Source organism: Gigantopelta aegis, chromosome 4 (genome assembly GCF_016097555.1).
Source record: "Gigantopelta aegis isolate Gae_Host chromosome 4, Gae_host_genome, whole genome shotgun sequence".
Taxonomy (NCBI): domain Eukaryota; kingdom Metazoa; phylum Mollusca; class Gastropoda; order Neomphalida; family Peltospiridae; genus Gigantopelta; species Gigantopelta aegis.
This window is the reverse complement of record NC_054702.1, coordinates 82,975,432-83,002,101: the sequence shown is the minus strand read 5'-3', so window position 1 is coordinate 83,002,101 and position 26,670 is coordinate 82,975,432. Positions and strand designations below refer to the sequence as shown.

The window sequence follows — 26,670 nt, the reverse complement described above, 5'->3', positions numbered from 1 at the left end:
ACAACCTTAGTCACAAGCAAAATACATTTCAATATCAGAGGAGGTGGCAGTTATTAATTCTAATTTCAGTTAAGGTGGGGCAATGCATACATGCATTCTAATCACCTCAGTGAGAAGAGGGGAATGCTTCCAATGACTATTAATATGTTGTCGACTAACAGAGCCTTTTTAATGATTGTAATTACATATCAAATATAGTTTTCTGCATAAAACATTAGTGGCTGTACATTAAACATGTTTGTGATTGTTCTAATATTTTTACTGTTAAATTTCATTTTATTTCCTAAAATATAACTTTTTCGTATGTACGAAATTATTTGAAGACCGAATTCAGTTTGGTCTTCTTACAAATATTAAGACTACCAGAAACACATTGAATATACAGACACTAATATTCTAAACAAGAAAAGATATTTAATATGTAAGTTTAATCGCAGAAATATTTTATGAGCCAGAAACATCTTACAATGCAACAAACTCAGGATTGTCCCTTTAATATATATGTCATCTGGGGTTATTGAAAAACTATACCAAAAGGTCTTTGCAAGTCAGAAAATGTGCACATGAGATTAAAAGTAAATATCAAACACTGATAAACGTAATAATATATTTATTTCAGATGTTTTTCTTGTAACAAATGAGTTTAATCTGTGATAATATGCATAGTTATTTTATACATTCAGTGTCATTAGACATTAACTTATCGGATCTTGGCAAGTACTGCTGCTCTTCTGTCAGTGTTTTGGAACAGAGCCCTGATCAGTTGTTTCAGTTCATTGGCAGAAAACACATCTGCTAGTGGACCCTTCTTCTCAGCCCATCTATCAACAATTTCATGCAAACTGCCATTTATAACCAATTGCAGTTCCTTAAACTTTCTCCAGTTTGGTACATTCCTTTGGAGTTCAACATCAGCATTGCTGGCTTTTTCGTCAGTGGTATCAAACATCGGTCCGACTTTTCCTACCACACCAGAGAGAATAAGTGAGAGCTGTCTGGCATCATCAGATGAAATGTCTTCCAGGGCTATGATGCTTTCTGTGATTTCTTCAACAAAAACATTCACCAGCATACCTAAAATACAAATTTACTTACAAAAACATACAAATATACTTGCATACATATGCATGTACCTTCTTTACAAATAAACTTAAACAATCAAATGTAATTTGATTGTGTTGGCTCAAATAAATAAAAGAGGCCTACAAGTCTAAACGGTCACCTGAGTAAATTATTTACCCACCAACCATATTCATGGAGTATATAACACTTATTTTCCTGGAGAGTCAGAATGATTTAGTTTCTCAATGGGTTTAAGAGAGCTACCCTTAGACTAGTAATTGCGAACGAATTTCCATTTAAATGTAATTTCTCCATACAACTCTTGTAAAGTTCACCCTCCTTAGGCACAAACCCAGGACTTAACATTACTGAAATTCACTTCAATATACCATCTAATGACTTTTATATATGAAGACTACTCGGTTATCGCATTTTTTAAAGTATACCAAATTTTATTTTTATTTTTTTAAATTGCTTAATCTTTCTTTTGGGCCCTGCCACTCATAGGTGGGGGGGGGGGGGGGGGGGGGGGGGAAAGTGGGGAAGGGGAGTCAGAATTTGAAATTCAAACATTTATTTCTCCATGTGCCCATGTTAAGACATTTATGGAAGAAAAGAAGATTAAAAAAAATTGTCTTCGTTTTCCCCCTTTTGGGCCCCACCCTTTAGGTGCTTGGGGATCAGAAAGAAGTGTTTTATTTAACGACGCACTCAACACATTTTATTTACGGTTATATGGCATCAGACATATGGTTAAGGACCACACAGATTTTGAGAGGAAACCCGCTGTCGCTACTACATGGGCTACTCTTCGGATTGGCAGCAAGGGTTCTTTTATTTGCACTTCCCACAGGCAGGATAGCACAAACCATGGCCTTTGTTGAACCAGTTATGGATCACTGGTCGGTGCAAGTGGTTTACACCTACCCATTGAGCTTTGCGGAGCACTCAGGGTTTGGAATCGGTATCTGGATTAAAAATCCCATGCCTCGACTGGGATCCAAACCCAGTACCTAGCAGCCTGTAGACCGATGGCCTGCCACGAAGACACCAAGGCCGGTTTGGGGATCAGAATGACAAAATTCATAATTTGTTTTTCCATGGGTTAAGGAAGCTTCCCATCAAATGGTCTAGTACATCTGTGGTAATTTGAGCTCTGCCCCTTAGACCCGACCCCTGGGGGTCAGAATGACTAAATTCTTGTTTTCAACTTTCTCTACAGGAGGGAATTATTCTTCGGGAATTAAGTATGCAATCAAATCACAACTTCACAAATTTTGCATTAATGTTTTCCTGCTAACATATTTTCCATTATGGGATGTATTTATATTTCTACTAGGTCTACTACTAAAGCACCAATCATCTTGAGAAAACCACTACATGGATCTTCATGTTTGCAGTACACCATTTCACAATATTTAGTCACAAAAAACCCCACTTGATGATATAGTCTCATGGCTGGCTCTAACTTAAGATTTCGTCACCCACAGCATTTATTTTTTAATTGCCGTGGGTGAAACAGCACACGGGCGGCAATTTTGAGCCTGCCTATGGCAATTTTTATTTAAAAGTTACTTTTGCATCAAGTAAATATAACTGAAAGGTTAGTTTGTTGCAAGTAGACCTATTTCAATTGTACAAATGTCAAATACTGGCAGATATATACACCATTTTGCTTTCATTGAAGAGTTTTACTGACGGCAGTAAAGCACCATCAGTGATGTTCCCGACCCACAGCAATTTATGTCTTGACTACGGCAAATGCTGTCGGTGCCGTGTAGTCTTCGAGGCTTGAGTACTGTTTATGAGTTGCAGGGGCGTAGCGTGATCTGGACCGGGGGGCCGGGGGGGGGGGGGGTGGGTGGTGGTGGTGGTGGTGGTGTTTCGAATATGAACCAAGTGGACATTTTTCTATTTTGTTTTTGCACCACCAGAAACACCATATGTATAAACCTGTATGTTTTAATTCTGAAAGCGGACCATTTTATTCAGCGGGTATGTGTGTGTGTGTGTGTATGTGTGTGTGTGTGTGTATGTGTGTGGTCATCCGAACCTCCCGAACCCCCCTAGCCTACACCCTTGAGTTACTAGACAGATCTTATCAATGGCCTTTCTGTAGACACTGATGGGTAGCACATCTTGCCACACGTTCTGCAGGTGATTCAGCAGGTGTGTGTGTGTGTGTGTGTGTGTGGTCGTCCGAACCTCCCATACCCTCCTAGCCTACACCCCTGAGTTACTAGACAGGAGATCTTACCAATGGCCTTTCTGTAGACACTGATGGGTAGCACATCTTGCCACACGTTCTGCAGGTGATTCAGCAGATGTAAAACCTGCTTGATGGCCCTCTCCACCGCAAACAGACGTTCATTGTCAGCAACATTTGCGAAACCTACAGGAAAGAAATAAAGTATTTTCAGGGCTTTAGATTGCACCACAGCATAGGTGATAAAGGTGTGACAAAAATAAGCAAGCCCAAATTAAGTACAAACATGCTAACCTCAAAACATTGCATCTCAAAACCAATGGATAATCAGATTAAAATAACTTGAAATGCATTTCTGTTTATGTACTTTCTTTACCAGAAATTATTAACATTACTGCACTAAAAAAGACATTGGTGTGCTCAGAACAGACAAAAAACGTGTTGTGCTCAAATTAGTGTCATCTAAAGCCCTGGTTTTGGAGAAATAATTGATGCCATTGCAGAAATGTTTTCAACTAAATCTATTCATATCTTTGGCCATTTACCAAATTCAATGTAATGAATTAATTGCAGTATTTCCGTATGTTGAAAAAGGGTGTTAAAATACATTTCCTTTCCACTGGCCCAGAGTGAAAACCTTAGTCAAGCTGTTCAAAGGACCGATTTATTTTAATAGACTATGTTCTTATTCTAACGCTCCACAACTGGCATACATTTTTTTTAAATCAAAGGCACCCTTGCTCCTTATTGAAATCTTGAAGACTAGATTTTTGTGTGTCTTTCTCTCATACTCTACACTAGTGCATCTTTAACACAATACAAGTATATCGTACAAGAATAGCACATTGTGACAAGACATTACGATTTCATCAGTTGATATACAATCGGCTATTCTCATATGAGACACTTGTATCATGTGACATCATCGCCTGTATGGGTGCAGCCTTAAAACTACAGGGGAAATGAGACTACTTCAGTGAGACAGTGGTCAACAAAAACTGCAGGTATACAGAACAGAACTATGTAAAATGGTATAAAAACCAATACTCTAGACCATGTATCACAATGACAATGCTCGATTCACAATGGCCATCAATTAAAAAAAAAAATTGGTAGGTCACAAAACCCTTCCTTACCATCAGCACCATGAAGATATTCTAAGAGCTGTTCCTTCTGAAGGTTCATCTGGTGAATGAAACTCTCTGTGCCTATTCTTCGTATTTTCGGAACCATGTCAAGAAAGGTTGTGTTAAGCGCTGGAGGCAGCTTACTCTTGAACTGATGCCCCAGTGTCATCAAGTGGTGGGCTATGAACATGCAGTTGTTGTGATGGAGTGCTGAAAGTAATAAAAAATAATTAAATTTCCATTACATTCAGCCGTAGCAACAGGAATTTGTTAATTTCTCAATGATCGTAAACATTACGTTGTCAGGGAACGTCATATCTGATGTCACTTTATATTGGTACTTTGTTTTATATTTATTTATAAAAAATTTAATTTTTTTTTGTCCTGATTGTTATTGTTTATGGACACAAAATAATTCGAAATAAAATTTGAAATTTTAATGTTCTTATTAGTAAGTATGTTTTAAATTTAATTAAAAGTATTGTCTGTTATTTCTTTAACACTCATTGGAGTATGAACAAAAATAATCATCATAAAAATTATGTGAGAATGGCTGCACCAATTCACACAGTTGATGAATATTTTTTTTTCATACCCCAATAAAACGTAAAAGAAATAACAGACAATCCTCAAATGAATTTAATACATACAACTTAGCCAACATCAGACCTCGATATCAAACAAAATTGAGAGAAGTTATTGTGGGCCCACCAGTGCACCACGACTGGTATATCAAAGGCTGTGGTATGTGCTATCCTGTTTGTGGAATGGTGCATATAAAAGATCTCTTGCTACTAATAAAAAAAATGCTAATCCAGATTATCGGAAGCCATTTAAGATATTACCATATTGATACCCATATAAGTGTCCAATCCTTTTGTTATTTATGAAATAAAATATGTTTGCAATCAATTAAAAATTGTTCACAAACATTCTGTTATTTATTTATACACTGTTCTCATTATATTAATACAATAAGTTTGTATGTGTAGCTTATACTGGAATAAAACATAATTTATTAAGTTCACTGCTGTTTTTGTTTCATAATTTTTTTTATGAAGAATGTAGTATCTGACATGATCCTGGATACCTGAAGATCGATGGTGTTGGTAACTTAACAATTTCAGCTGGTCTGGCCCACGGCACTAACAACCGCTGGTAGTATAGTAGGTGGTTAACAATGCCAGAAGTCCATAGCTAAATCTGATGGGAATTGGAAGGTGTGTGGCACGGATAGCCACAAGAGACAAACATATGTCATAGCTGGAGAGACACGGACTGGGAGGTGGAGAGCAAAATAAGTTGAAAGATCATGAAGAAATGAGATGAAAGTCAAGAAAAAAGACGAAATGGGGCAATGGGATAAAAAAAATAAAAATTAAATTAAAAACAAACTTTTAGCAATTCTCGTATTAAAATTATTTTATCTATTTTCTTTACAGCATATCAGTAATTGTCATTATTTCTGTAGAAGAATCATTACCTGCAAGCTGTGGAAGGGTCTCCAAATTATGTTTGTGGTAGATTGGAAATACACTGCAGAAAATCTCAAACATGTTTCGCACAGCATAGAACAACTGTATAGCACATTGTACTGAACTGCCAGTAGCCTCATGCAGTGTTTCGTATGCCAGTTCCATCACTTTATTAATGGTCAAACTGTAAAAACAAAAGTAGAAAGCTTTTAACTACATGTTTTGCTTCCACAAGATTAATATAATCCTTATGGCTGTTTGTTTGGGTTTTTTGTAGCTAAAGTGATAAAAATTGGGTTATACCATTTTTTACTGGTTTTCTGTAAATTTTCAGGGCTTGAATTTAATGACGGCACTGACAGCAATTACATGCAAGTAGGTCAGGGGCCGCTGGGTAAAAATGATTGCTGGCCGTTGAAGGGATTAGGTTTGGTTTTTACATTTTTCTAATAAAAAACCCAAACATAAACATATACATATACATATACATATATATGACTAGTAAAACAATCAGTCATTATTACACAAAAAAATTCTTTAGTTGGTTGGTCTCACCAAGTTATTCTGGTCTCTTTAAATACATTTTAAAGCTGCAATTTCAAGTGTATTTTTTTTATTATTTAACTCTTTACAAGTGTCAAAATGGGTACAAAACAAACCTTATTCGGCATCTAGGTAACTTGAATGTTTCCTCACTCAGTTCCATTTCACAGCACATCTCTAAAGCAGTTTTCTTACTTTTTGGACCAGAGTCTAACTGCGGCAATTCACCATGTTGTTTTCCCTCTCCAAGTGCTATAGTATCATGAATTTCTGACGTCATCAATGCCCGTGCCTGCTCTATTATATCCTGACATTTTTTGTTGGCAAAAAGGACATTAACATTCTGTACGTAGCTAATTAACGCTGTGTTATCCTTCTGAAGAAAATTGCAATCAAGCAAAAGCTTCTGGAATCCTTCGGTTTTACAAACCACACTATCAAACTGGTCAAGATCTTTGCTGTTGCTTGGTATAGCCATGGAAAGACAATTCTTTACGACCATATCAACAACTGTAGCTGATATCTCCCTACCCAGCATCTCAAAAAGGGTGACTGACGATTTCTTGTCATTATCTGTTGACATATACATGAAACTGGATGACAGGAACTCCAGGACACTGTTTATGTTTTTAAATGCTGTTTCGTGATCAGCTGAATGGTGCTCACTGCCTTTGAGAGCAACGTGCAGAGTACTGGCTTGCTTGGAAGACTTCACTTTCAGCTCACAATCTTTCTGAAGTGCCGGTGTTATCAGATACTTCAAGACCTTTTCACTGAATGCCTTGATCTTAGGATCCAGTACACCCAAGATGTTCATGGCAGCAACAGCTTCTTGCAGTATGGTTGCATTATCCCCACAAGTCAACAGTTTCAACTCGGACCACTTGAGATCTGCCGGAGAAACATCAGACACAGCCCAGACGATGTCCTCTTTCCACAGATCGGACAACAGAGCTATCAGACTCTGTTGCTGAACCATGCACTCTGTACGCAGGGCTGAGATGATTTTTATTTCATGCTCTTTCGCATGCAAGGGTTGTGACAGCAGATCCTTCATGGAAAGCAGAGCTGCAGCAGCCTTGGAATATTGTTTATTCTCTATTGCCGAGGAGGCTTCGTCAAAGCAGTCTTGAAGTTTGACGAAAGCTTTCAGGACTGCCAACACGCTGGTGAGTTCCTGAAGGCTTTGTTTAAGAAACTGAAACTCTCCAGTCGACACATTCAGTTGTCCACGAATCTGAGAAAAACAAGTATTTAAACAAAATTTAACAAGAATTTTGAATATCATTTTTGAATGTCCTGCTTTGCAATGTCTTCTTTTGACTGTGACTTTCTAAATTAAATTAAATATTTTAACATGTTTGTTGACAGCTGTGAATTATTCTAGGGTTAAGATTCATAAATATCAAAACTTTAATCTAGGAATTGTTTATTATGAATATTTTGCTCAAATGAAACTTTTATCTTTTTTTCTTTACATAGGCCACAAATAAGACACAAATAATAAATTGCAAATATTAATTTAAGAGATTTATGGCAAACTGTCCAAACCAACAAAATAAACTTATAACTTCCAGGCTTTTAAAAAATATATACAGTGAACTGTCGAAACAAGCATCTGTGTAATGAATCCAGATTTTTTTGTAACCAGGCATGGTCAGATATTTCTGTCTAAAACCAGCATCTGTGTAATTAATCCACTTTTTTGTGTGTCTTATTCAGTGACAATAACTTGCTAGAAATCTATCTAACAGGGGTGGGAATTGGTGAACTGTAAAAAAAAGAGGAAATCTAGAGGGGTCCCGGAAATTTGTGAAATCCTAGGTTAAAATCTGTGCCATCTGACACATTTTTTGTTGGAAAGGACGATTAAAATGCGAGGAAACACAAGGTTCCATAAGAGGAAAACAACTGATCCGAGGAGAATTCCCACCCCTGATCTAATCAGGCACTCTGTATATACCAACAGTTTTTGCCAGTCTCTCTCTAATCTGGTCCAGTCTATAACAAAATGCATTCCAATTAAAAAGGTTGTCGGGGTGTCCAATGACAAAACTATATTGAAAAGAGCTGCATTTCCAAAATCAATCTCAACCAAACCAAAAGAATATTACTACCCAAGAACCTTATGAAAATTAATTACAAATTAGTGTACAGTATTCAGTAAAATGAAAAGTAAAATGAAATGTAAACCTCAGTTTCAATTCTCTCTTTAACAGCCTCTATTTCACTGGAAACCGTCTTTGATCTGAAGGTAAGGTCTCTGGTCATATCGTATGTTGGGCAAAAATCTACATATTTGTTAGCAGTCAACTCATAGATGTCCATCTTTGTCTGGTCAATTCTTTTAGCAAGAGCTTCAAGCTGACTACGGATTTCTTCTTTTTCCATTTGGCCTGTTAGAGGAGGAAAAATGAAATAATAATTTGGAAACATAAATACCAAGAGAAATCTAGTTTTTCTCTCAACATCTGTTATTGAAATTAATTGGACATAAATGCGCTGATGGACAAACCTAGTAATTATGACAAATCAGATTGATTTTCTGACTGATAAAAATTTATGATCAATTGTCTAAAAAAAAGTACTCATTTTATTTTAAAAAACATACAAGGCCCATTCCATGGTATCTGTCTTTTTCTGACTAATTATTATTACAGTTCAGAATGATGAAATACACAATTATACATGTATTGCATTGATAATAGATGACTTCAGAGTTCCAATCTGCGTCATCAGAACATTCCAGAAACAAATCCAGTCAAAGTTCAATACTTTCTAGAAATGGCTTGTTGAAAGTATGTTGCCAGTGTGTTTTAAATCAATTTTTCTGTTAAACACATGCGGGATGTCACTTGAATTTTGTAAATCTATAGGATTTTTTTTGTTTAAACTGCCTTTATCAGAATATTTTAAAATTTATTGATTAGTCAATCAAGGTTTTGATCATGATTTCGTTTGCCACATGATGTTGATCACTTACAAAATATTCTTTTAAATAATATTTTGGTCTTAATATATAATATATTGTTCTATAGGCTGGCAGACTAGTAGAAATTATGGTAGGCTAGTAAATTTTAGTTGGTTCTGGTCCAGGGGGCTAGTGAAATATTTTCCACTTCTGCACCCCTATGTAGAGTCACCGGCCTCGGTGGTGTCATGGTTAGGCCATCGGTCTACAGGCTGGCAGGTACTGGGTTCGGAACCCAGTGGAGGCATGGGATTTTTAATCCAGATACTGACTCCAAACCCCAAGTGAGTGTTCCGCAAGGCTCAATGGGTAGGTGTAAACCACTTGCACTGACCAGCGATCCATAACTGGTTCAACAAAGGCCATGGTTTGTGCTATCCTGCCTGTGGGAAGCGCAAATAAAAGATCCCTTGCTGCTAATCGGAAAGAGTAGCCCATGTAGTGGCGACAGCGGGTTTCCTCTCAAAATCTGTGTGGTCCTTAACAATATGTCTGACACCATATAACCGTAAATAAAATGTGTTGAGTGCGTCGTTAAATAAAACATTTCTTTCTTTTTTCCTATGTGGGGTCATTTCCCCCTATTTTTTATTTTGATAATAAATAAGATTTATTCTTTGATTTGTACTATATCTATTGATTTTTAAGAGCTCACTCATTGCCGGCAATAGCCCTTCTACCCATGTCACAGAGATCAGTCTAAATCGTGGAATAAATTAAGGTACTTATTTAATATGATACAAGTCAAAACCATTTTGTCTAGTATTATGAACAGAAAAAAAGAACATAAAATATAATAAATATCTTTTAATTTTACATCTGGGTGTCTAATGAACTCACTTTTAAGGCAAGTTGTTATGGGATTTATAGTCCGTCCCATCATACTATTAAATTGTTTTTGGCAACATTTCCGTTCGTTCCAGCATTCAGGCTTAGGGTTAACCTAGGGTTAGTGATAGTATTAGTGTAGCAGAATGTGTATATATAGTTTTTATAAACAACCTAGTTAGGTTTTAACATACAAACACCAAAGTTAGGTTTTTAACACTTTTATTGTCATAAAATATTATAAACTAATTCTAAATACAAGCCTAAATTTAAACTCAGTATCCAAGCTTTAAGTTTTAACTTATTTATTCTTCCGTTTCTTCTCAATCTGGCTATGATAGCTTGTCTTTCTATTGTTTTCTGCATCACCAAGATAAAAGCTGATCTGCGGGTGTCTTTCTTCTTACTGGTTGTTTCAGCTTGATAAAAGAGCCTTTATTTTATTTCAAACACCCAAACTGCTCGAACTCTTGAGTTCACTTATGATGAAGACGGACGTGTGTCTATGCTGTCTTGAGCTGCCCCCCACCCTCCACTTGGGGCACTAGTTGAGTACCAAGTCACGTACAACGGGTTACAGACTTCCATGATCTTGGTGTACGGCGAACATGTACAACAGAAGAAAGGAAGGATTAGGAAGAGGAAATGTGCGCCAAAGGCGGTACAGGGGGGAGGGCCAAAACCGGAGGCTAAACCACCAGCAGCGGCTCCTTCTGTGTCGGCTCCCCCAGCCCAGCCTGAAGCAGACCAGAAGAGGAAGGACAAGAGCCGACCAGACACTGCTCTGCTGACTACGCCTCTCTTGACAAAGCGATGTGCCAAGAACCAACAAAGACCTCCCCCCCCCCCATCCCGCTTCATCGGCTGCGACATTAATACCCATTACACAAGAACAGTATGTCGAGGCTATGGCCCATGTGGCCATTGGGAAGAGAAAGGCGAAGGCGCAGTCAGATACCATCACCAGCAGCAAACTGCCTCAGCCACCTCCGCCAGGCGGGCCTCACATGATTAGGGTTTGACCTGCCCAACGCTATTTTGATTCGCCATGGGCGATCGGCACATGTACTTAATAATATATTTGTTTCATTTATAGGGTTTTATAATAGTCTGGATCATCATATCCAAGACTGGGGCTAACAGTTCTGAATAAACGAATCCGGGTCGTTTCGCCCTTATTCCTATTCGACCCCGAGTCGTTTCGCCCGTATTCCCGTTCGCCCCGAGTCATTTCGCCCTTAGAATGAGTCGTTTCGTCCTCTATTATGAGTCGTTTCGCCCCTATGTATTGGGGTGGTACTAGTATATGCAAAATTTGGTATATAAAAATAATTTTGTTGTAATAGTCACCTAACAGGCAACAAGGTTGTAGACTTAAACGTAAAGTCCGAAACAAAATGTGGACAACTACAATAAATTGCTCCTACCTTTATTTTTCGTTAGATTTTACCCCCATTTTGTCCAGACAGAAATCTTAAAAAAACAATTACAATGGCATGGATTCCACATACTAGATGATAACCATGTCACCTGTATCGACTTCGCCGAGATCGCATAGGGCAAAAAATATGTAATTTTGTGCCAGCTGCCATTTTGACTTTTTATGGAATATTCTACAAGAGGGGTGAAAGGATATGACTTAATCTAACAACCGTTGAATGCAATAACATGTTATGATATAAATACAAATGTGATGACATCATATTATTTTATTATTAATATTATTTGATTGTTTACAATGTTTAAAGATACCACTAGAGATCATTGATTTTATATTAATATTTTAGAGTCTTTCACCCCACTTGAAGAGTATTCCATAAAAAAACAAAATGGCAGACAGCAGAAAACTGCATGTATTTAAATGTAAACTGAAGCAAATGCTCCTTTTAATATTTCATCATAAATCTTCTTCAGCATAGATATAAACATGACACGTCAATGGATATTAGAGGCCAATTTCGCAAATTTGCAGAAAAGCGCCCCCCCCCCCCCCCCCACACACACACACACACACACACCAAAACACTTTATAACTAGTATGTCCTATCGACAATATCATTGTGTAGGCTAGTCTTTGTACTTATTAATATAAAATACATCAGGCCCGTAGGAACTGGGATGGTGTGAGGGGAGGGGTTCTTTAAAATATTCCACATAATAACATATACATATAAATGGTGTTTATGGTTGATAAAGGGTTACAAATTGATAACCTATATCTGATTTGCAACTAGAGTCACGTAAACAAATTTATTCATCATTCACAAACATAAACATGAGGGCGAAACGACCCTGTATAGAGGGCGAAACGAACCGGGATGGGGGCGAAACGACACGGGGCGATCGGGAATAAGGGCGAAACGACCTGATACCGAATAAACATCTTTGAACCAAATCACAGACTTGTATTGCACAAGATAAAAAAAATACAACCTGCGTTACATTAGCATGCTGAACATTCGGAAGTCTTTGCAAAAGGCGTTCCCTGTAGGACGGACTATAGGGCATAACGACCCTGAGCAAATGGGGCAAAACTACTTTGGGTGTGAATTGGTATGACATGGCTCTGTGAATGGCAACAGTTCTTGGACGCCTTTCAGCCCCTTTGTCTAAAAGCTTTGGAAGTTTGGTTTTCATTTGATACAAGAAATAATAAAAAGTTAGCTATTTGCATAACTGTCTGTTCTGCTAGCACAATAGTTCATCAAGATTAACCTCGAATGCAAGCGCACTTGTCAGATTTGAGGTTAATCTTGAATCTTGATTAACAACCATTACAAATGTACTGCACTCGAACAGAGCCAGTAGCCTATCTATCGATTCATATATAGTTATCGGTTAGTAGTTGCAAACTAAAAACAATAAATTGGTTAATGCTGTTTTCTATTACCAGCAGCTTTAATTAAACAAACGATGTTCTGTTATTAATATACCTGCTGTGACCAAAATTTCAGTCACAAATGAAGTCATTGCGCCAAATTGGCAAACGTGCATGTATCAAAATTGTACTGCTAGGAGTTAATAGAAAACCGCAAACTGTGCTTGATCAAAGTTAGTAAACGAACGGTATATAATTACCACTGCGTACATCGTAAAACCGTAAACCGATCGTAATTTCCACTAAAGTTACTCAAATGTATACACACATGTATTTATTTTTTATATATTCAAGTATAATAAATATAGATTATTGCATGAGCGGGAGTGTGATACGGAATTTATAAAACGAGTTTAGGAATTTTTTATTTCCCCGAGTAAGAGCGAAGGGATTAAAACAATTTCCAAACGAGTTTCATAAATTTTATTATCCACAAACTGTGTTTTATAACAAACATTAAATGTGATTGTCACAGTTAAGGTTAATATAATTCAGCGATGTCCATTAGTGACGCGGAATGATGTCAATATCATAGTCGAGACCATCGTAAGTTTGCAGCTACTATGGCAATTTTAGTGACGTCAGAAGTGTGCTATAACAGTTTTTAATGTATTATTATAGCCCAGGCTATAAAAATAAAGTGGGGAAATACGATATTTATGTGACCGTTTATTATAGACCATATGGGTAATAAAACTGGCGAATAGCCCGAGTACTCTGACCGTAAGACAGACATGTGGACAGGTATAACGTTTTTACGCGGTCAGAGAAAACTATATCAAAAGTGCGCAATCTGTGCCTACCAAACGGTAGTCAAACATTCTTGCTTTAATACAACAACAATCCTATACCTGGATAATTTTTTAGTTCGCTGATAACAGATATTTGACATATTAATCACTAATATAGAAAATGTAAATATGAAATAAATCTTTACAGAGAGAGAAATATTCGGTCTAGAGAATTCTTAATTGTCTGTCTGTCTTTCTCTTTTTAAAATTTGTGTTAGGTAATTACGAATTCATCTGTCTGATTTTGAACAAAAGTTATAAGTTAAAGGTGCAGACCATAATTTCAGCCGGTGAAAATGAACACTAAGTTTAGTTAATCTGCAAACCTGCAACACACATTTTGGATGAGGTTATAACAGAGAGAAGCTATAAAGTCTGTGATGTTTAAACAGGGAAATGTCGTCTAAAAATAATTATAGCTTGTCTCGATAACCATTACTTCTCAGACCAATGTGCGTTTTTAGAATTATGAAAAAGTGCATTTTGGGTTATTGCAAAAATCAGGATGACCAGAACCACTTCAGGTGTACAAACATTAATGTTCTAAATAATAAAATGATCAAAACAGCTTTGAAAAATATGTTGTAGTGTTTAAAAACTAGGGTCATTTTAAATGTTGTACTATTTGCTAAAACATGGATCTGACATATAATAAAAAAAATATTTAAAATTGATTGTATTCGAAGCCAAAACGATGATGCCACGATGTCCTTGCATTCATTCTTTTCTTTGAGTCAATCTGTGAGATAATGACACACAGACGGACAAGCGGGCGGAACAGAGCTTGGGTGGTATGGGAAGACAGACAGAATACACAGGATTGGGGGGGGGGGGGGAGACAAATGAGATAGACAAAACTTCATACGTTCATACGTTCATCTCAGGACTATAACAAAGAGGAATTGGTTATGCTTATTATTACTAGTATGTGTATGTGATGTAAATTATCTCACGTTTGAAGAGTTAATTTCGTTACAAACAACTCGTGGTAGCATGTACAGTTCACCTAACCTTGTAAAATAACCTTAATTATGATTTCAAAATCAACATTTAGTATAGCAGCAGCGGGAGCTGGTCTCTGCTTCCTTGGCTATTGCATTTATTTTGATCATAAGAGAAGAAGTGATCCTAAGTTTAAACAAAAATTGCGGGAAAGTAAGTATAGTTTCCCAACCATAGGCATAGATATTTTCGATGGTCTGGTGTTGTTGGTTCTCCAGGAAGTGTATGCAGTAACAACAGTATTTAAGTCAAAAGTGCATACAATGTCAACTAAGCCAAATCTTCCTCAGTTCTGTAATATCTTTGGAGCTCATCAGACAGATTAATAACGTCTTTGCTGATTGGATGAATTTGACCTCCATCTATAGTCCACCCTAGCCGAGTACTCTGACTGTAAGAGAGCTAGACAGACATTTGGACATAAATACGCTCTCATTACAGTCGGAGACCAAGCTATGTATTTTTTTGGCAATTGCCGACAACCAAAAAGTTTGCAAAGATTTCCGCTCTAATACCACAACAATCCTATGTTTGATGACATGAAATACCTTTACATCGATAATTTTCGAGTTGATTGATTAAAAGAAATTCAGATATTAATCACTAATACACACACTACAGAAAGAAACCCGACAGCACTCATTCAGCTAAGCTTCGGCAAACTCCGGACAGCAGAATTCTAAGTTCGCCGACCTATATCGTGACGATGCGTCACATGATCGCCCACTCAGCCATTCTGTCTTCCAGGGGCCGTCTCAAAATGACAAGTGCCCGACAATCACCAAAAAAAGTTTGTTTTGTGTAACGACACCACTACAGCACATTGATTCATTAATCATCGGCTATTGGTAGTCAAATATTTGGTAATTTTATCACTGTGTTAGAGAGGAAACCATTAGCCAACTCTTCCATGTTATAACGTCGCTTGGTATGAGACGGCCCCTGTAACTGTTGCACAAGGCGGAATCGCCCAGTGGGCGATCACATGATCTACGTCACGAAATAGGTCACCGAGCTTTGTAATTCTTGCGACGGAGTGTCACGAAGCGTAGCTGAATGTGGGTGCTGTCGGATTTCTTTCTGTAGTAATACTAGTATGTGTATTAGTGATTAATGTGTGGATTTTTTTTAATCAGTTAACTCGAAAATGATCGATGTAAAGGTATTTGACGTCAAACATAGGATTGTTGTGGTATTAGAGCGGAAATCTTTGCCAACTTTTTGGTTGTCGGAAATTGCCAAAAAAATACATGAGTACCATGAGTGTATCAAGGGGGAATTCACTGCTACTTCCCAACTGCCAGGCCCCTTCATCCCCAAGAGTTGGAGACCAACACCATCTGGTATGGGGCAGTACCAGTTCCAGTACGTCGAGAAGAGTTTCACTTTCTACTTGACGTCTGAGCGGAACGGGGTGTATCGGCAAGGACTGCTTAAATCAGACATGGATAATCCAATCGTGCATATGATTATCAGGCTGATACTTCCAGAAGATTGCCCAGCCCTACTTCGGGGAGAGTGCTACATTGACCTGCCTCACTTCTTCCCGAGGTTCCGGGCCGATCACCCCAACATCTTGCCATGAGTTCCGCCAAACCTCTCCTAGGACAGAAACCTCCTTTTTGGGGCTTAGTTGGACTTTAAATCTTTTGGCCATGGTTCAAAATTTTATGTTTATTTTTTTGTAAACAGTCCGACACACTTTACTTAGGCAGACCCTCTTAATTGCTCAAATCACCCTAACAACTTTTTGGCCGATTACTCTAATATTATTTTTTGGATTTTAAATTTTATCCAGACATGAGTCGAATGTAGCAGCTCCTTTTGGTTTTAGGTCCCTTGACCTAACTACTAAATTCGTATTCCAAATTCCTCCCACCTTAAACTCACCCCCCTCCCCCCCCGGCCCAGACTATATATATATATAGATTGGACTTTAAACTTTTAGACCTCTGTTCAAAATTTTATGACAAAATTACTTCTTTTTTTTTTTAATACTATTAAATAGTCCGATCCTCTCTTCTTTCTCTTATTTATTTTGGGACTGTCCTAAAATACTCCAAATTATATAAATATTCGGCCGAGCGGTCAATTCTTTTTATTTTTGGCTTGTAACTTTTTATTTAATTTCTTTTTAATTCTGTTAACTTTTTTTACTAATTGCTATTTTTAAAATTCTGCCCATTTTCAATTTCATAGCGCCATATCCAAAAATGTCTTTCTGGCAGAAACATCATACAGATTTGTCCAGCGTCTGCCCCCAAGTCTGTTGAGGTTTTGATTAGGTAGTTCTCAAAATTAGCACGGATTCTTATGGGCAGTGTCTAGATTTTGTAAATTTAATTTTTAAATAAAATTTTAACCAATATAATATATATATATATATATATATATATATATATATATATATATATATTGATTTTTCATTATAGAACGCAAGAAGGCCAGAACAGAAAAGTCAACAAAATCTTCAACACCGGTAAATAACATATTGGAGGTTGTGAAAAGAAAAGAATATTTGTTTAGCGTTACTTCAGCATATTTTTATCTGTTATCTGTTATCTGTATGCTATTGTTTTGTACCTAACACAGGGCTTGAACAATATGCTATTCTGAAATTAGTGATTTTCCTAAAAACAAATCTTTCAGTATTTCATCATGAATAGTTGCAACAAACCACGGAAGAGCAGAATCCCCATGTGTCTATTCTGTCTTTGTGTTTTTGGCTCCAACAGTACTAGTATTCTGGCTCAACAAAAGCTTGGATCATTTGTACAATATGTACAGTAACATTAAGAACTTGGTGAACAAGACTTATGCTGTGTTCTGAATATTCTAGACTTAGCTATAGCGTGTATATCAATTAAGTATGCCCGTCTCTCCATAAACTAAATGAGGCCCCCCGCATCTCCAGATGGCACCAGCTGGCTATGGATCAGTTCCCAATTTCACAAAACATCGTAAACATAAATTTATGACTAAACCACAATTATTATTACTATTAAACTACAACAAATTTAATTAGAAGTACACATTTTTCATTTTCTTTTGTCCTTGAAAAGCTCCATCTTCCATAATGATGTAATTTTCTATGTGAAATAGATGCTATATATCACTGCTAGTGATAGACTTAAACATAAAATGTTTTGTGAAATTAGCCCCTGGGATTCTAGTTCCAAATATGTAGACTAGTAGATATGCTATTGCATCATATTATCCTTATATGCACATTCCCATAGGTAGGACAATACATCCAGGATTGAAATAATATATATATTCTATACCCCATTATTATTAATTCTTTATATATACTATTTTTTACATTGTGTATGTGTTTGACTGTAAAATCAGGTATGATGCTAAAATATTATAAATTGTGTTTTCGTTTACATTTTTAGTTTCCTGATTTGAGTAATCCAGAAGCAATGCAAAAGTTCTTTTTGCAAGAAGTACAGCAAGGGGAAGAACTCTTGGCAACAGGTTATTTCTGTGTATTGTTTTTAGAGAGAATATTGATAAGCCAGCATTAATTGTTAAAATGAGAAAATGTTACTTATTATTATTATTTTAATATTTTTGTCTACTTCCAGAAATGTTATGGCCAAATAGTCTTCTTATATGTAAAAGTCATTAGATGGTTCATCATAGTTATGAATTTCATTAATGTAGGGTCCTGGGTTTGTGCTTAGGGAGGGGTAAACTTTGTTGTATAGAGAATTATTTAAATTATAATTTCTTCACAACTACTAGTTTAAGACCATTTGAAGGCATTTCCAACTAAATTTGGAAGCATCCTTAACCCAATGAAAACAAAATCATGAATTTGGTAAATCTGAGCCAGCAGGAAAATGGGTGTTGTGCACTTCACTAGTATGGTAGGTTGGATCAGCAATTTATTCGCGTGACTGTGTAGGCTCATTATCCTCTTGTTGTGAAAAGGTACATAAAAGTAATGGAAATTTAACAAGTAAGTGTGAAGTAATCATTAATGAGGTTTTTTATTTTTTACAAACCCTCAGTTTTGAGTTCATTCTCCAACTTAATCCATTCTTCATTTAAAATGTAAAACTATTTTCCATATATCAAGACCATAACTATATGATTTAAAGCAAAATTTGTATGGAAACATTAGCTAGTGTCATAAAACTAATAATCCCAAACAACATTAAAAAAATCCACTCTTGGCCCTGAATTGAACAATTTAGCTGCTAATTCTATAGAAGTGAATATGCTCCTTAGAGCTTGTTCCAATTATATAAATGCATAGCACATATAAGGTGTTGCATCTTTTATGATGTACAAGTTCTGTTAGTTACCATTTTGAATCCACGGAAAGGGGGCGGGATGTAGCTCAGTGGTACAGCGCTCGTCTTCTGCGTGATCGATCTAGGATCGATCCCTGTCAGTGGGCCCATTGGGCTATTTCCCATTCCAGCCAGTGCTCCACAACTGGTGTAACAAAGGCTGTTGTATGTACTGTCCTGTCTGTGGGATGGTGCATATAAAAGGTCCATTGCTGTTAATCGAAAAGAGTAGCCCATGAAGTGGCAACAGCAGGTTTCCTCTGTCAGTATCTGTGTGGTCCTTAACCAAAATGTGTTAAGTGTGTCATTAAATAAAACATTTCCTTCTTCCTTCACAGAAAAATGTCCAGTCACATTGTTCATAAAATAATGTAAATTATAGTCACAGCAAAAATAATCTACAATTAACATGATGTTGTGACATCACAGTAATGGATTAAATTAAAAACTGCAATCAGGTTTAGTATATTTTTAGATCTCTCACAGAATAGATTTTTACTTCGTCAATTTGTGCAGTAGCAAACAATCTTTGGTTGACAAATTTTATTTTTGAAAGAAATGCTAGAAATTGAGACAGTTCTAATCCACACGTATTGATATAAACTTGTTTGTAATGATAACAAAAAACTGCTTGTGAACCTGATTATCAGAAAGGATATGTCAATTTCAAGCCTTGTTAATACAAAATGCTAGAGCACCTCAGCAATGTAATGTAGACTAGTATACAACTTGTGACAAGTGATTTCTTATTTTATAGGGGACATTGAAGGTGGCATAGAGCACTGCAGCAATGTAATGTAGACTAGTATACAACTTGTGACAAGTGATTTCTTATTTTATAGGGGACATGAAAGGTGGTATAGAGCACCTCAGTAATATATTGTAGATTGATGTACAACTTGTGACAAGTGATTTCTTATTTTATAGGGGACATTGAAGGTGGTGTAGAGCACCTCAGTAATGTAATGTAGACTAGTATACAACTTGTGACAAGTGATTTCTTATTTTATAGGGGACATTGAAGGTGGTGTAGAGCACCTCAGTAATGTAATGTAGACTAGTATACAACTTGTGACAAGTGATTTCTTATGTTATAGGAGACATTGAAGGTGGTGTAGAGCACCTCAGTAATGTATTGTAGATTGATGTATGACTTGTGACAAGTGATTTGTTATTTGATAGGGGACATTGAAGGTGGTGTACTTGCACCGACCAGTGATCCATAACTGGTTCAACAAAGGCCATGGTTTGTGCTATTTTGCCTGTGGGAAGCGCAAATAAAAGATCCCTTGCTGCTAATCAAAAAGAGTAGCCCATGTAGTGGCAACAGCGGGTTTCCTCTCAAAATCTGTGTGGTCCTTAACCATATGTCTGACACCATATAACCGTAAATAAAATGTGTTGAATGCGTCGTTAAATAAAACATTTCTTTCTTTCTTTTGAAGGTGGTGTAGAGCACCTCAGTAATGTAATGTAGACTAGTACACAACTTATGACAAGCGATTTCTTATTTTATAGGGGACATTAAAGGTGGTGTAGATCACCTCAGTAATGTATTGTAGATTGATGTATGACTTGTGACAAGTGATTTCATATTTTATAGGAGACATTGAAGGTGGTGTAGAGCACCTCAGCAATGTAATGTAGACTAGTATACAACTTGTGACAAGTGATTTTATAGGAGACATTGAAGGTGGTGTAGACCACCTCAGTAATGTAATGTAGACTAGTATACAACTTGTGACAAAGTGATTTCTTATTTTATAGGAGACATTGAAGGTGGTGTAGAGCACCTCAGTAATGTAATGTAGACTAGTATACGACTTGTGACAAAGTGATTTCTTATGTTATAAGGGACATTGAAGGTGGTGTAGAGCACCTCAGCATTGTAATGTAGACTAGTATACAACTTGTTGACAAATGATTTCATATTTTATAGGAGACATTGAAGGTGGTGTAGAGCACCTCAGCAATGTAATGTAGACTAGTATACAACTTGTGACAAGTGATTTTATAGGAGACATTGAAGGTGGTGTAGACCACCTCAGTAATGTAATGTAGACTAGTATACAACTTGTGACAAAGTGATTTCTTATTTTATAGGAGACATTGAAGGTGGTGTAGAGCACCTCAGTAATGTAATGTAGACTAGTATACGACTTGTGACAAAGTGATTTCTTATGTTATAAGGGACATTGAAGGTGGTGTAGAGCACCTCAGCATTGTAATGTAGACTAGTATACAACTTGTTGACAAATGATTTCTTATTTTATAGGAGACATTGAAGGTGGTGTAGAGCACCTCAGCAATGCTGTTGCTGTGTGTGGACAGCCGCAGCAGCTTCTACAAGTTCTACAGCAGACGTTACCCCCACAAGTGTTTCAGCTGCTTATACAGAAACTTCCGTCAGTCAGCCAGGTAATGAGCCGTACAGTTAACATATAATTTTAAATTTAGATACCTGTCTTCAAGGTGTGCACTTGGACTTGCCATTCGGGCGAGTTATGTCAGCACTTTGACTTGCCCGAGCAATGTTTGAGTAGCCCGAACTTTATTTTGTTTTTAAAAGTATTGTATTTGGCATAGGAGATCCGTTTCAATGAGTATACACAACTCAGTTCTAAAATATATTCATGTGTATAATGAGGCAGTTGTTATGCAAATAGCGTCAAGAATCACAGCATCAGCAATAAATATAGTTGGAAATCTGCAATTGCAGTATTTAACAGTATTGAGTAGAATGTCGAAATTATGTTTTCATTGCTCTACTGTGCATGTTCGTAAGTTCGTAAATTTCTGCTCCAGCTTTTTTACAAAAAAATATTAAAACATGAATGCATCGTATTGTATCGCAATACAGCTGTCCTGAATCAGTGTATCGTATCGTGGCCCTTGTGTTACAAAATGATACTGTATCGCTGTATCGTTACAACTGTATTGTAAACTGAATAGTTTTTCTGTGGAACTAATTGTATATTTGGTATTTATTTTTATAAATACCTGGCTACAATTTAACTGTAGACCCTTGAACCGTCAACTTAGCCTATTCCAATTGCTAATGATGTCACTTTTAATGACGTCATTAGCTTTCCGGGTGTTATTTTCTTTTGATCCAGGAAAAATAATGTAGTTAACCAATCACAATACAGAACACTCACCATCAGTTTACAATGGTATATACCCTCAACAGGCAACAGTGAATAGATACAGATTGTGGTATCGAAGTGAAAACAACATATCGCCAGACTTTTTCTGGTACCACTTGAATAGCCCGTGCCCAAATAATGAGTTCAAAAAGAGAAATGTACTACTGTATCGCTTAAAGATCATATTAATTTATTACCAGCAGAGTAATTTAATAAATGCAACATATGTTTCAATCTTTACAAAACGGTTTTTGTTTGTTCGAGGCATCATTTTGAACAGATACATAGCACCTTGACACCCTGAGTTGTCTCCCCTAGCCTTTAAGTAACATTGCAACAAGAAAAGCTTGGACTTGAAACTACATAAAAACCCATACTTTCAAGAATGGATAAAAAGACATTGAGTCCAACATTTGGTGAATTTGTTCCTGTAGTATATTCTTTTAATAACACTCTTCAGAGTTTAGGAAAATATATGTTAGTTGCGTAGATATTACAATGGACCCACAATGTTTTTTTAACATTTTTTTTTATTACTGTTACTGTGTCTACATGGGCTGTTTTAACCCAGATAAAAAAACTATTCTTGGAGTTCCATAATTATTTTTAAATCTTCTGTTTGTGAATATGGTAATTTTCAGATTCCACTGCTGTGAATGGCATTTCTGTACCTACAGAAAACCCACAATGTGACAAGCTGAAATAATAGGATAATTTAGTTTGATGGGTTTACATTTTTATACTTTAAGAAATTATCATATAACATACTTGAAAAGAAAGAAAAAAAGCACCAGTTGTTAATAATAATAATATGGGAAATCACTAATTTCATATTTTCATATCTATTATTATTATTATAATAACCAACATATTTATTCAACCAAAAATGGTCATGCTTCGTTAACTTTGACCATGATTTGATTAAATACAAATTTAAGTCCAGTTAGGGATCAGTTAGGAGCCAAAGGTGATTATCACTACTTTTTCTAGGCATCTACTTAAAAATGTGGTCGCCATTGACTACCAGGATACAAATTATTTCAAACCCTGGTTAATGACCTAGATGTTAATTTTAACCTGTGAAAGTTATTGCAACCTCCCGCAAGAACAGGATGAATCTTGTTTCGCTTCAGACCATGATATATATCAAACACAAAAAAAAAAGAAAAAAAAAGTTAAAGTTAAAAAAATAAAACTTAGTATTTGTTTATTACTTAAAATATCTTTATTTGATTAAATAGGAGGAAGTTCTTTTAGCTTCAAACCAATATATCAGTTTTTGTCGGAAATTAATTAAAAAAAACAAAAAAAATACGTAAAATTACATTTTGTTTATTAATTGCTTGAAATAATTTATTTTTTGGTTAAATGGGAGGAATCTGTTTTAGTTTCAAAGCATTATACCAATTACTTTTTAAAAAAACAAATGTTTTAAAACAGAAAAATTGGTATTTTGCTAATTACTGAAATCCACTGACCCTAGTTTGTGAAATACATAACAGTTTTTGTTTTATATAAAATTAATTTTGAGCTACTATAAACACCAAGACAACTAAAAACACATTGGGTCGATTTCATTTGTATGGGTTATTGGTGGGTTTTGGAAACCTATGGGTTAAACCTAGGTTAAACCCTGTGTCATCTTTACTGTGCATTTCACGTCTGGTTTTCAATAACTCTAGTTTAACACTGTGTTACAATTGTATTGCTGGTTTAAGCCTACCCTTGAGGTGGTTTTTCACTGGGTTTGCTCAAAGTAACATTTCTACATGGATCATTTCTGCAGCAAAATCGTGTTTTTCATCAGTATCGCAGAGCCATGAAATGTAAACATATTTTTAGAGACCATTTGAACCCACTAGATTGTAATTACGACGTGTATTTTGTAAAATGTTATATTACTGTTTTAGTCGTAAAACGGCCTTACAATTGAGGTCCATGACATGTGCATTTCTCTAGTCCGAATTGGACCTAGAAGATGGGGATTTCTAGTTTGGCTTTTTTGTCAGTCCTATTATAAACTATATAAACAACAACAAAATATTTGTACCTCCCCCCTCATACACACTTGGATGTGTTCCACCCCATCGCTTCACATAATGTTCCTACAGACCGGCGACATTGTTGTATAGACCGCTGACATTGTATATCATATTCACAATATTTCAAAATAAGAAACAAACAATATTATTTTATATATATAATGGATTAAACTGTGCTTATGATGTTAAATGTTTGCTGGATAGCCTTAGTCTTCGGGGGTTTGGTTGATTCAGTATTATGTTTTGTGTTGTTTACTATATACATGTATTAAATAACATATGCTGGACCAAGTTAACTTTAAATAGTAGTTGCTAATCAATTTTCAATTGATTAGAAATGTTACTAATCTAAAAAAAAAAAAAAAGTTCCCTGAGTTCTGTTTGAGATGACTAATCAAAGTTTTAACTACATATATTTTTTGTTTTTTATTTATTACAGAGACTAGTTGGATCAGCAGCACAATCAATGCCAACATCTGCCGGCCTTGCTGAGGATGACATAGAATAGTTCTACCAAAGTCACTGTTTATAAACAGTGGGTTCGGGGGTTGTTTTTTTTTGGGGGGGGGGGGTGTATTTCATTTCGAAACCATCTTGATTTACATAAGTTTTAATATATTTTAAATAAACATCATCCATTTCATTCAAAAGTCGAGCATTTACTAGTGGATCAGAAATGGGACTTCATCAGTATGCTTTATGTGCTAAAAGTATGTCAGTAATGTTTATGAATAAAATAATATTATTGCTGTGGCATTCGTTATTCATGATGAACAAGTGAACCTCTTTTAGAATGGCGTCATTTAAAGTATTTGTTATGTTGACACTCACTTGTCTTATTAAATATGTTTCCACTGCATTTTTGGTTCCATTATTATTGACACGGAATGGTATATTTCGTGTGATGTGTTATTTCGACACTTAGTTGAGACATTTAAAGAAAACCTGGCCTGGTGCTTATAAAACTTTTAGAGTCTAGACTTGAGACTAATAGTCTGAGACGTGAACGTCATGGCAATGCCATACAAATTGTATGCATGTGACATCATTAGAGATTGAGTCTGGACTAAAAGTTTTATAAGTAAGGGCCCTTGTGTTATCACATAAGCTAATTCTTTTTATCAAATGAACAGCAAGGGATATTTTATATATGCATTTTCTTATAGATAAAAGTAGGACAGTACACATAAAACAGCCTTTAATGTTTAGGTCATGGGGAAATTGATAACAAAAACACAAATTTATTAAAACTAGATTACAGCTTTAAAATGTTTAGAGTGTATCCATTTCCCACTCCAAAAATACACACAAAAAACCCTCCATATGAACAGAAACACCTTATGAGAATGTTTGGGGCCACAAAGCAAAATAATTTGAATGCACTTGACAACTATAAGCTGTGCTTATGACCGGTGGTACCAAGGGAGTGGGACATCCTCAAGTTTTCCAAATACCGAATATTATAACTTTTTGACACAACTAGTAGTCCATTTAACCACACTCTCTTGTGCAGGTTTAGATGTATTAAACCAGTCTTTTGGTATGTCAATTCTCCTACACAGTAGAAAGGACGTATTGTCCTGGGTAGTCATGGTATTCCTATAGGTGGTGTACCTTGTAGTGATTCATGGGAGCAAACATGGCTTTCACAAAGTGTCACTTAAGACTGTTTTGTGCAGAGATAGTGATTTTGTCATTTAGATAAGATTATTTGCAGTCGACAAACCTGTAAGCATAAAATATTTTCTGGAATAAATGAAAAAAGCAACAAGAGCCTAATAATTTTTCTGAATAAACTTAATCTTTCGTCATCCATTAATAGAAATTTAACACCACCAATATTTTGTGTACAGGGAATACCATCAAGAATATTTGAACCAATCTAAATGGAAAGTTTTAGATTCTAGAGTAATAGAATGGGACGTGAAGTGAACGTCATGGCAACGTCATACAAATTGTATGTGTGAGATGTTATTAGAGATTGATTCTGGACTCTTAAAAGTTTTATAAGCACGGGCCCTGAAGTGTTCAGATGGTTCTTATGCCAGTTATTAAGTGCAAAACAAGGTGTCATTATCTATTCTTTGATGTTTCAGATGTAGGATGATAAAACAAAGGTATTTTTTTATTGTTATTTGAAAATGCCACATGGACAAACAAATGCACATTCTGTGTGTATTTTTTGCCACCTCTTTGTAATACATTTTCAGATGTAACCACTGCTTTTAAAGCTAGTCACCCTTTCCTATTCTTTATTATAGGTTACAAATTATAAGACAAACAACAGTTTTAATA

General features: G+C 36.0%; 2 protein-coding genes across 2 annotated transcripts; one reads left to right on the top strand and one right to left on the bottom strand.

The window, feature by feature from the left end:
- Positions 1-595: 595 nt before the first annotated feature.
- Positions 596-13,235, bottom strand: LOC121371230 (centromere/kinetochore protein zw10 homolog). Its single transcript, XM_041496965.1, has 7 exons — positions 13,146-13,235; positions 8,607-8,809; positions 6,530-7,650; positions 5,879-6,054; positions 4,405-4,605; positions 3,320-3,454; positions 596-1,074 (listed from the first exon to the last, which is right to left on the bottom strand). The coding sequence occupies exons 1-7, from the start codon at positions 13,204-13,206 to the stop codon at positions 701-703; spliced, it is 2,271 nt and encodes a 756-aa protein (XP_041352899.1). The 5' UTR covers positions 13,207-13,235; the 3' UTR covers positions 596-700.
- Positions 13,236-14,837: 1,602 nt separating this feature from the next.
- Positions 14,838-25,234, top strand: LOC121371229 (mitochondrial import receptor subunit TOM20 homolog). Its single transcript, XM_041496964.1, has 5 exons — positions 14,838-15,036; positions 17,316-17,362; positions 18,282-18,363; positions 21,463-21,605; positions 24,815-25,234. The coding sequence occupies exons 1-5, from the start codon at positions 14,913-14,915 to the stop codon at positions 24,881-24,883; spliced, it is 465 nt and encodes a 154-aa protein (XP_041352898.1). The 5' UTR covers positions 14,838-14,912; the 3' UTR covers positions 24,884-25,234.
- Positions 25,235-26,670: the final 1,436 nt, after the last annotated feature.

What these genes read in the sequence shown, in the direction of transcription:
- LOC121371230 (XM_041496965.1), bottom strand. Translation starts at nt 13,206, where the DNA reads ATGCACGTTTGCCAATTTGGCGCAATGACTTCATTTGTGACTGAAATT. An exon ending in TGAAATTTTGGTCACAGCAG is followed by an intron (nt 8,810 to 13,145) that starts GTATATTAATAA and finishes CTCCTCTAACAG; the next exon opens with GCCAAATGGAAAAAGAAGAA. An exon ending in AAGAGAGAATTGAAACTGAG is followed by an intron (nt 7,651 to 8,606) that starts GTTTACATTTCA and finishes TGTTTTTCTCAG; the next exon opens with ATTCGTGGACAACTGAATGT.
- LOC121371229 (XM_041496964.1), top strand. Translation starts at nt 14,913, where the DNA reads ATGATTTCAAAATCAACATTTAGTATAGCAGCAGCGGGAGCTGGTCTC. An exon ending in TAAACAAAAATTGCGGGAAA is followed by an intron (nt 15,037 to 17,315) that starts GTAAGTATAGTT and finishes TTTTCATTATAG; the next exon opens with AACGCAAGAAGGCCAGAACA. An exon ending in GGAAGAACTCTTGGCAACAG is followed by an intron (nt 18,364 to 21,462) that starts GTTATTTCTGTG and finishes CTTATTTTATAG; the next exon opens with GAGACATTGAAGGTGGTGTA.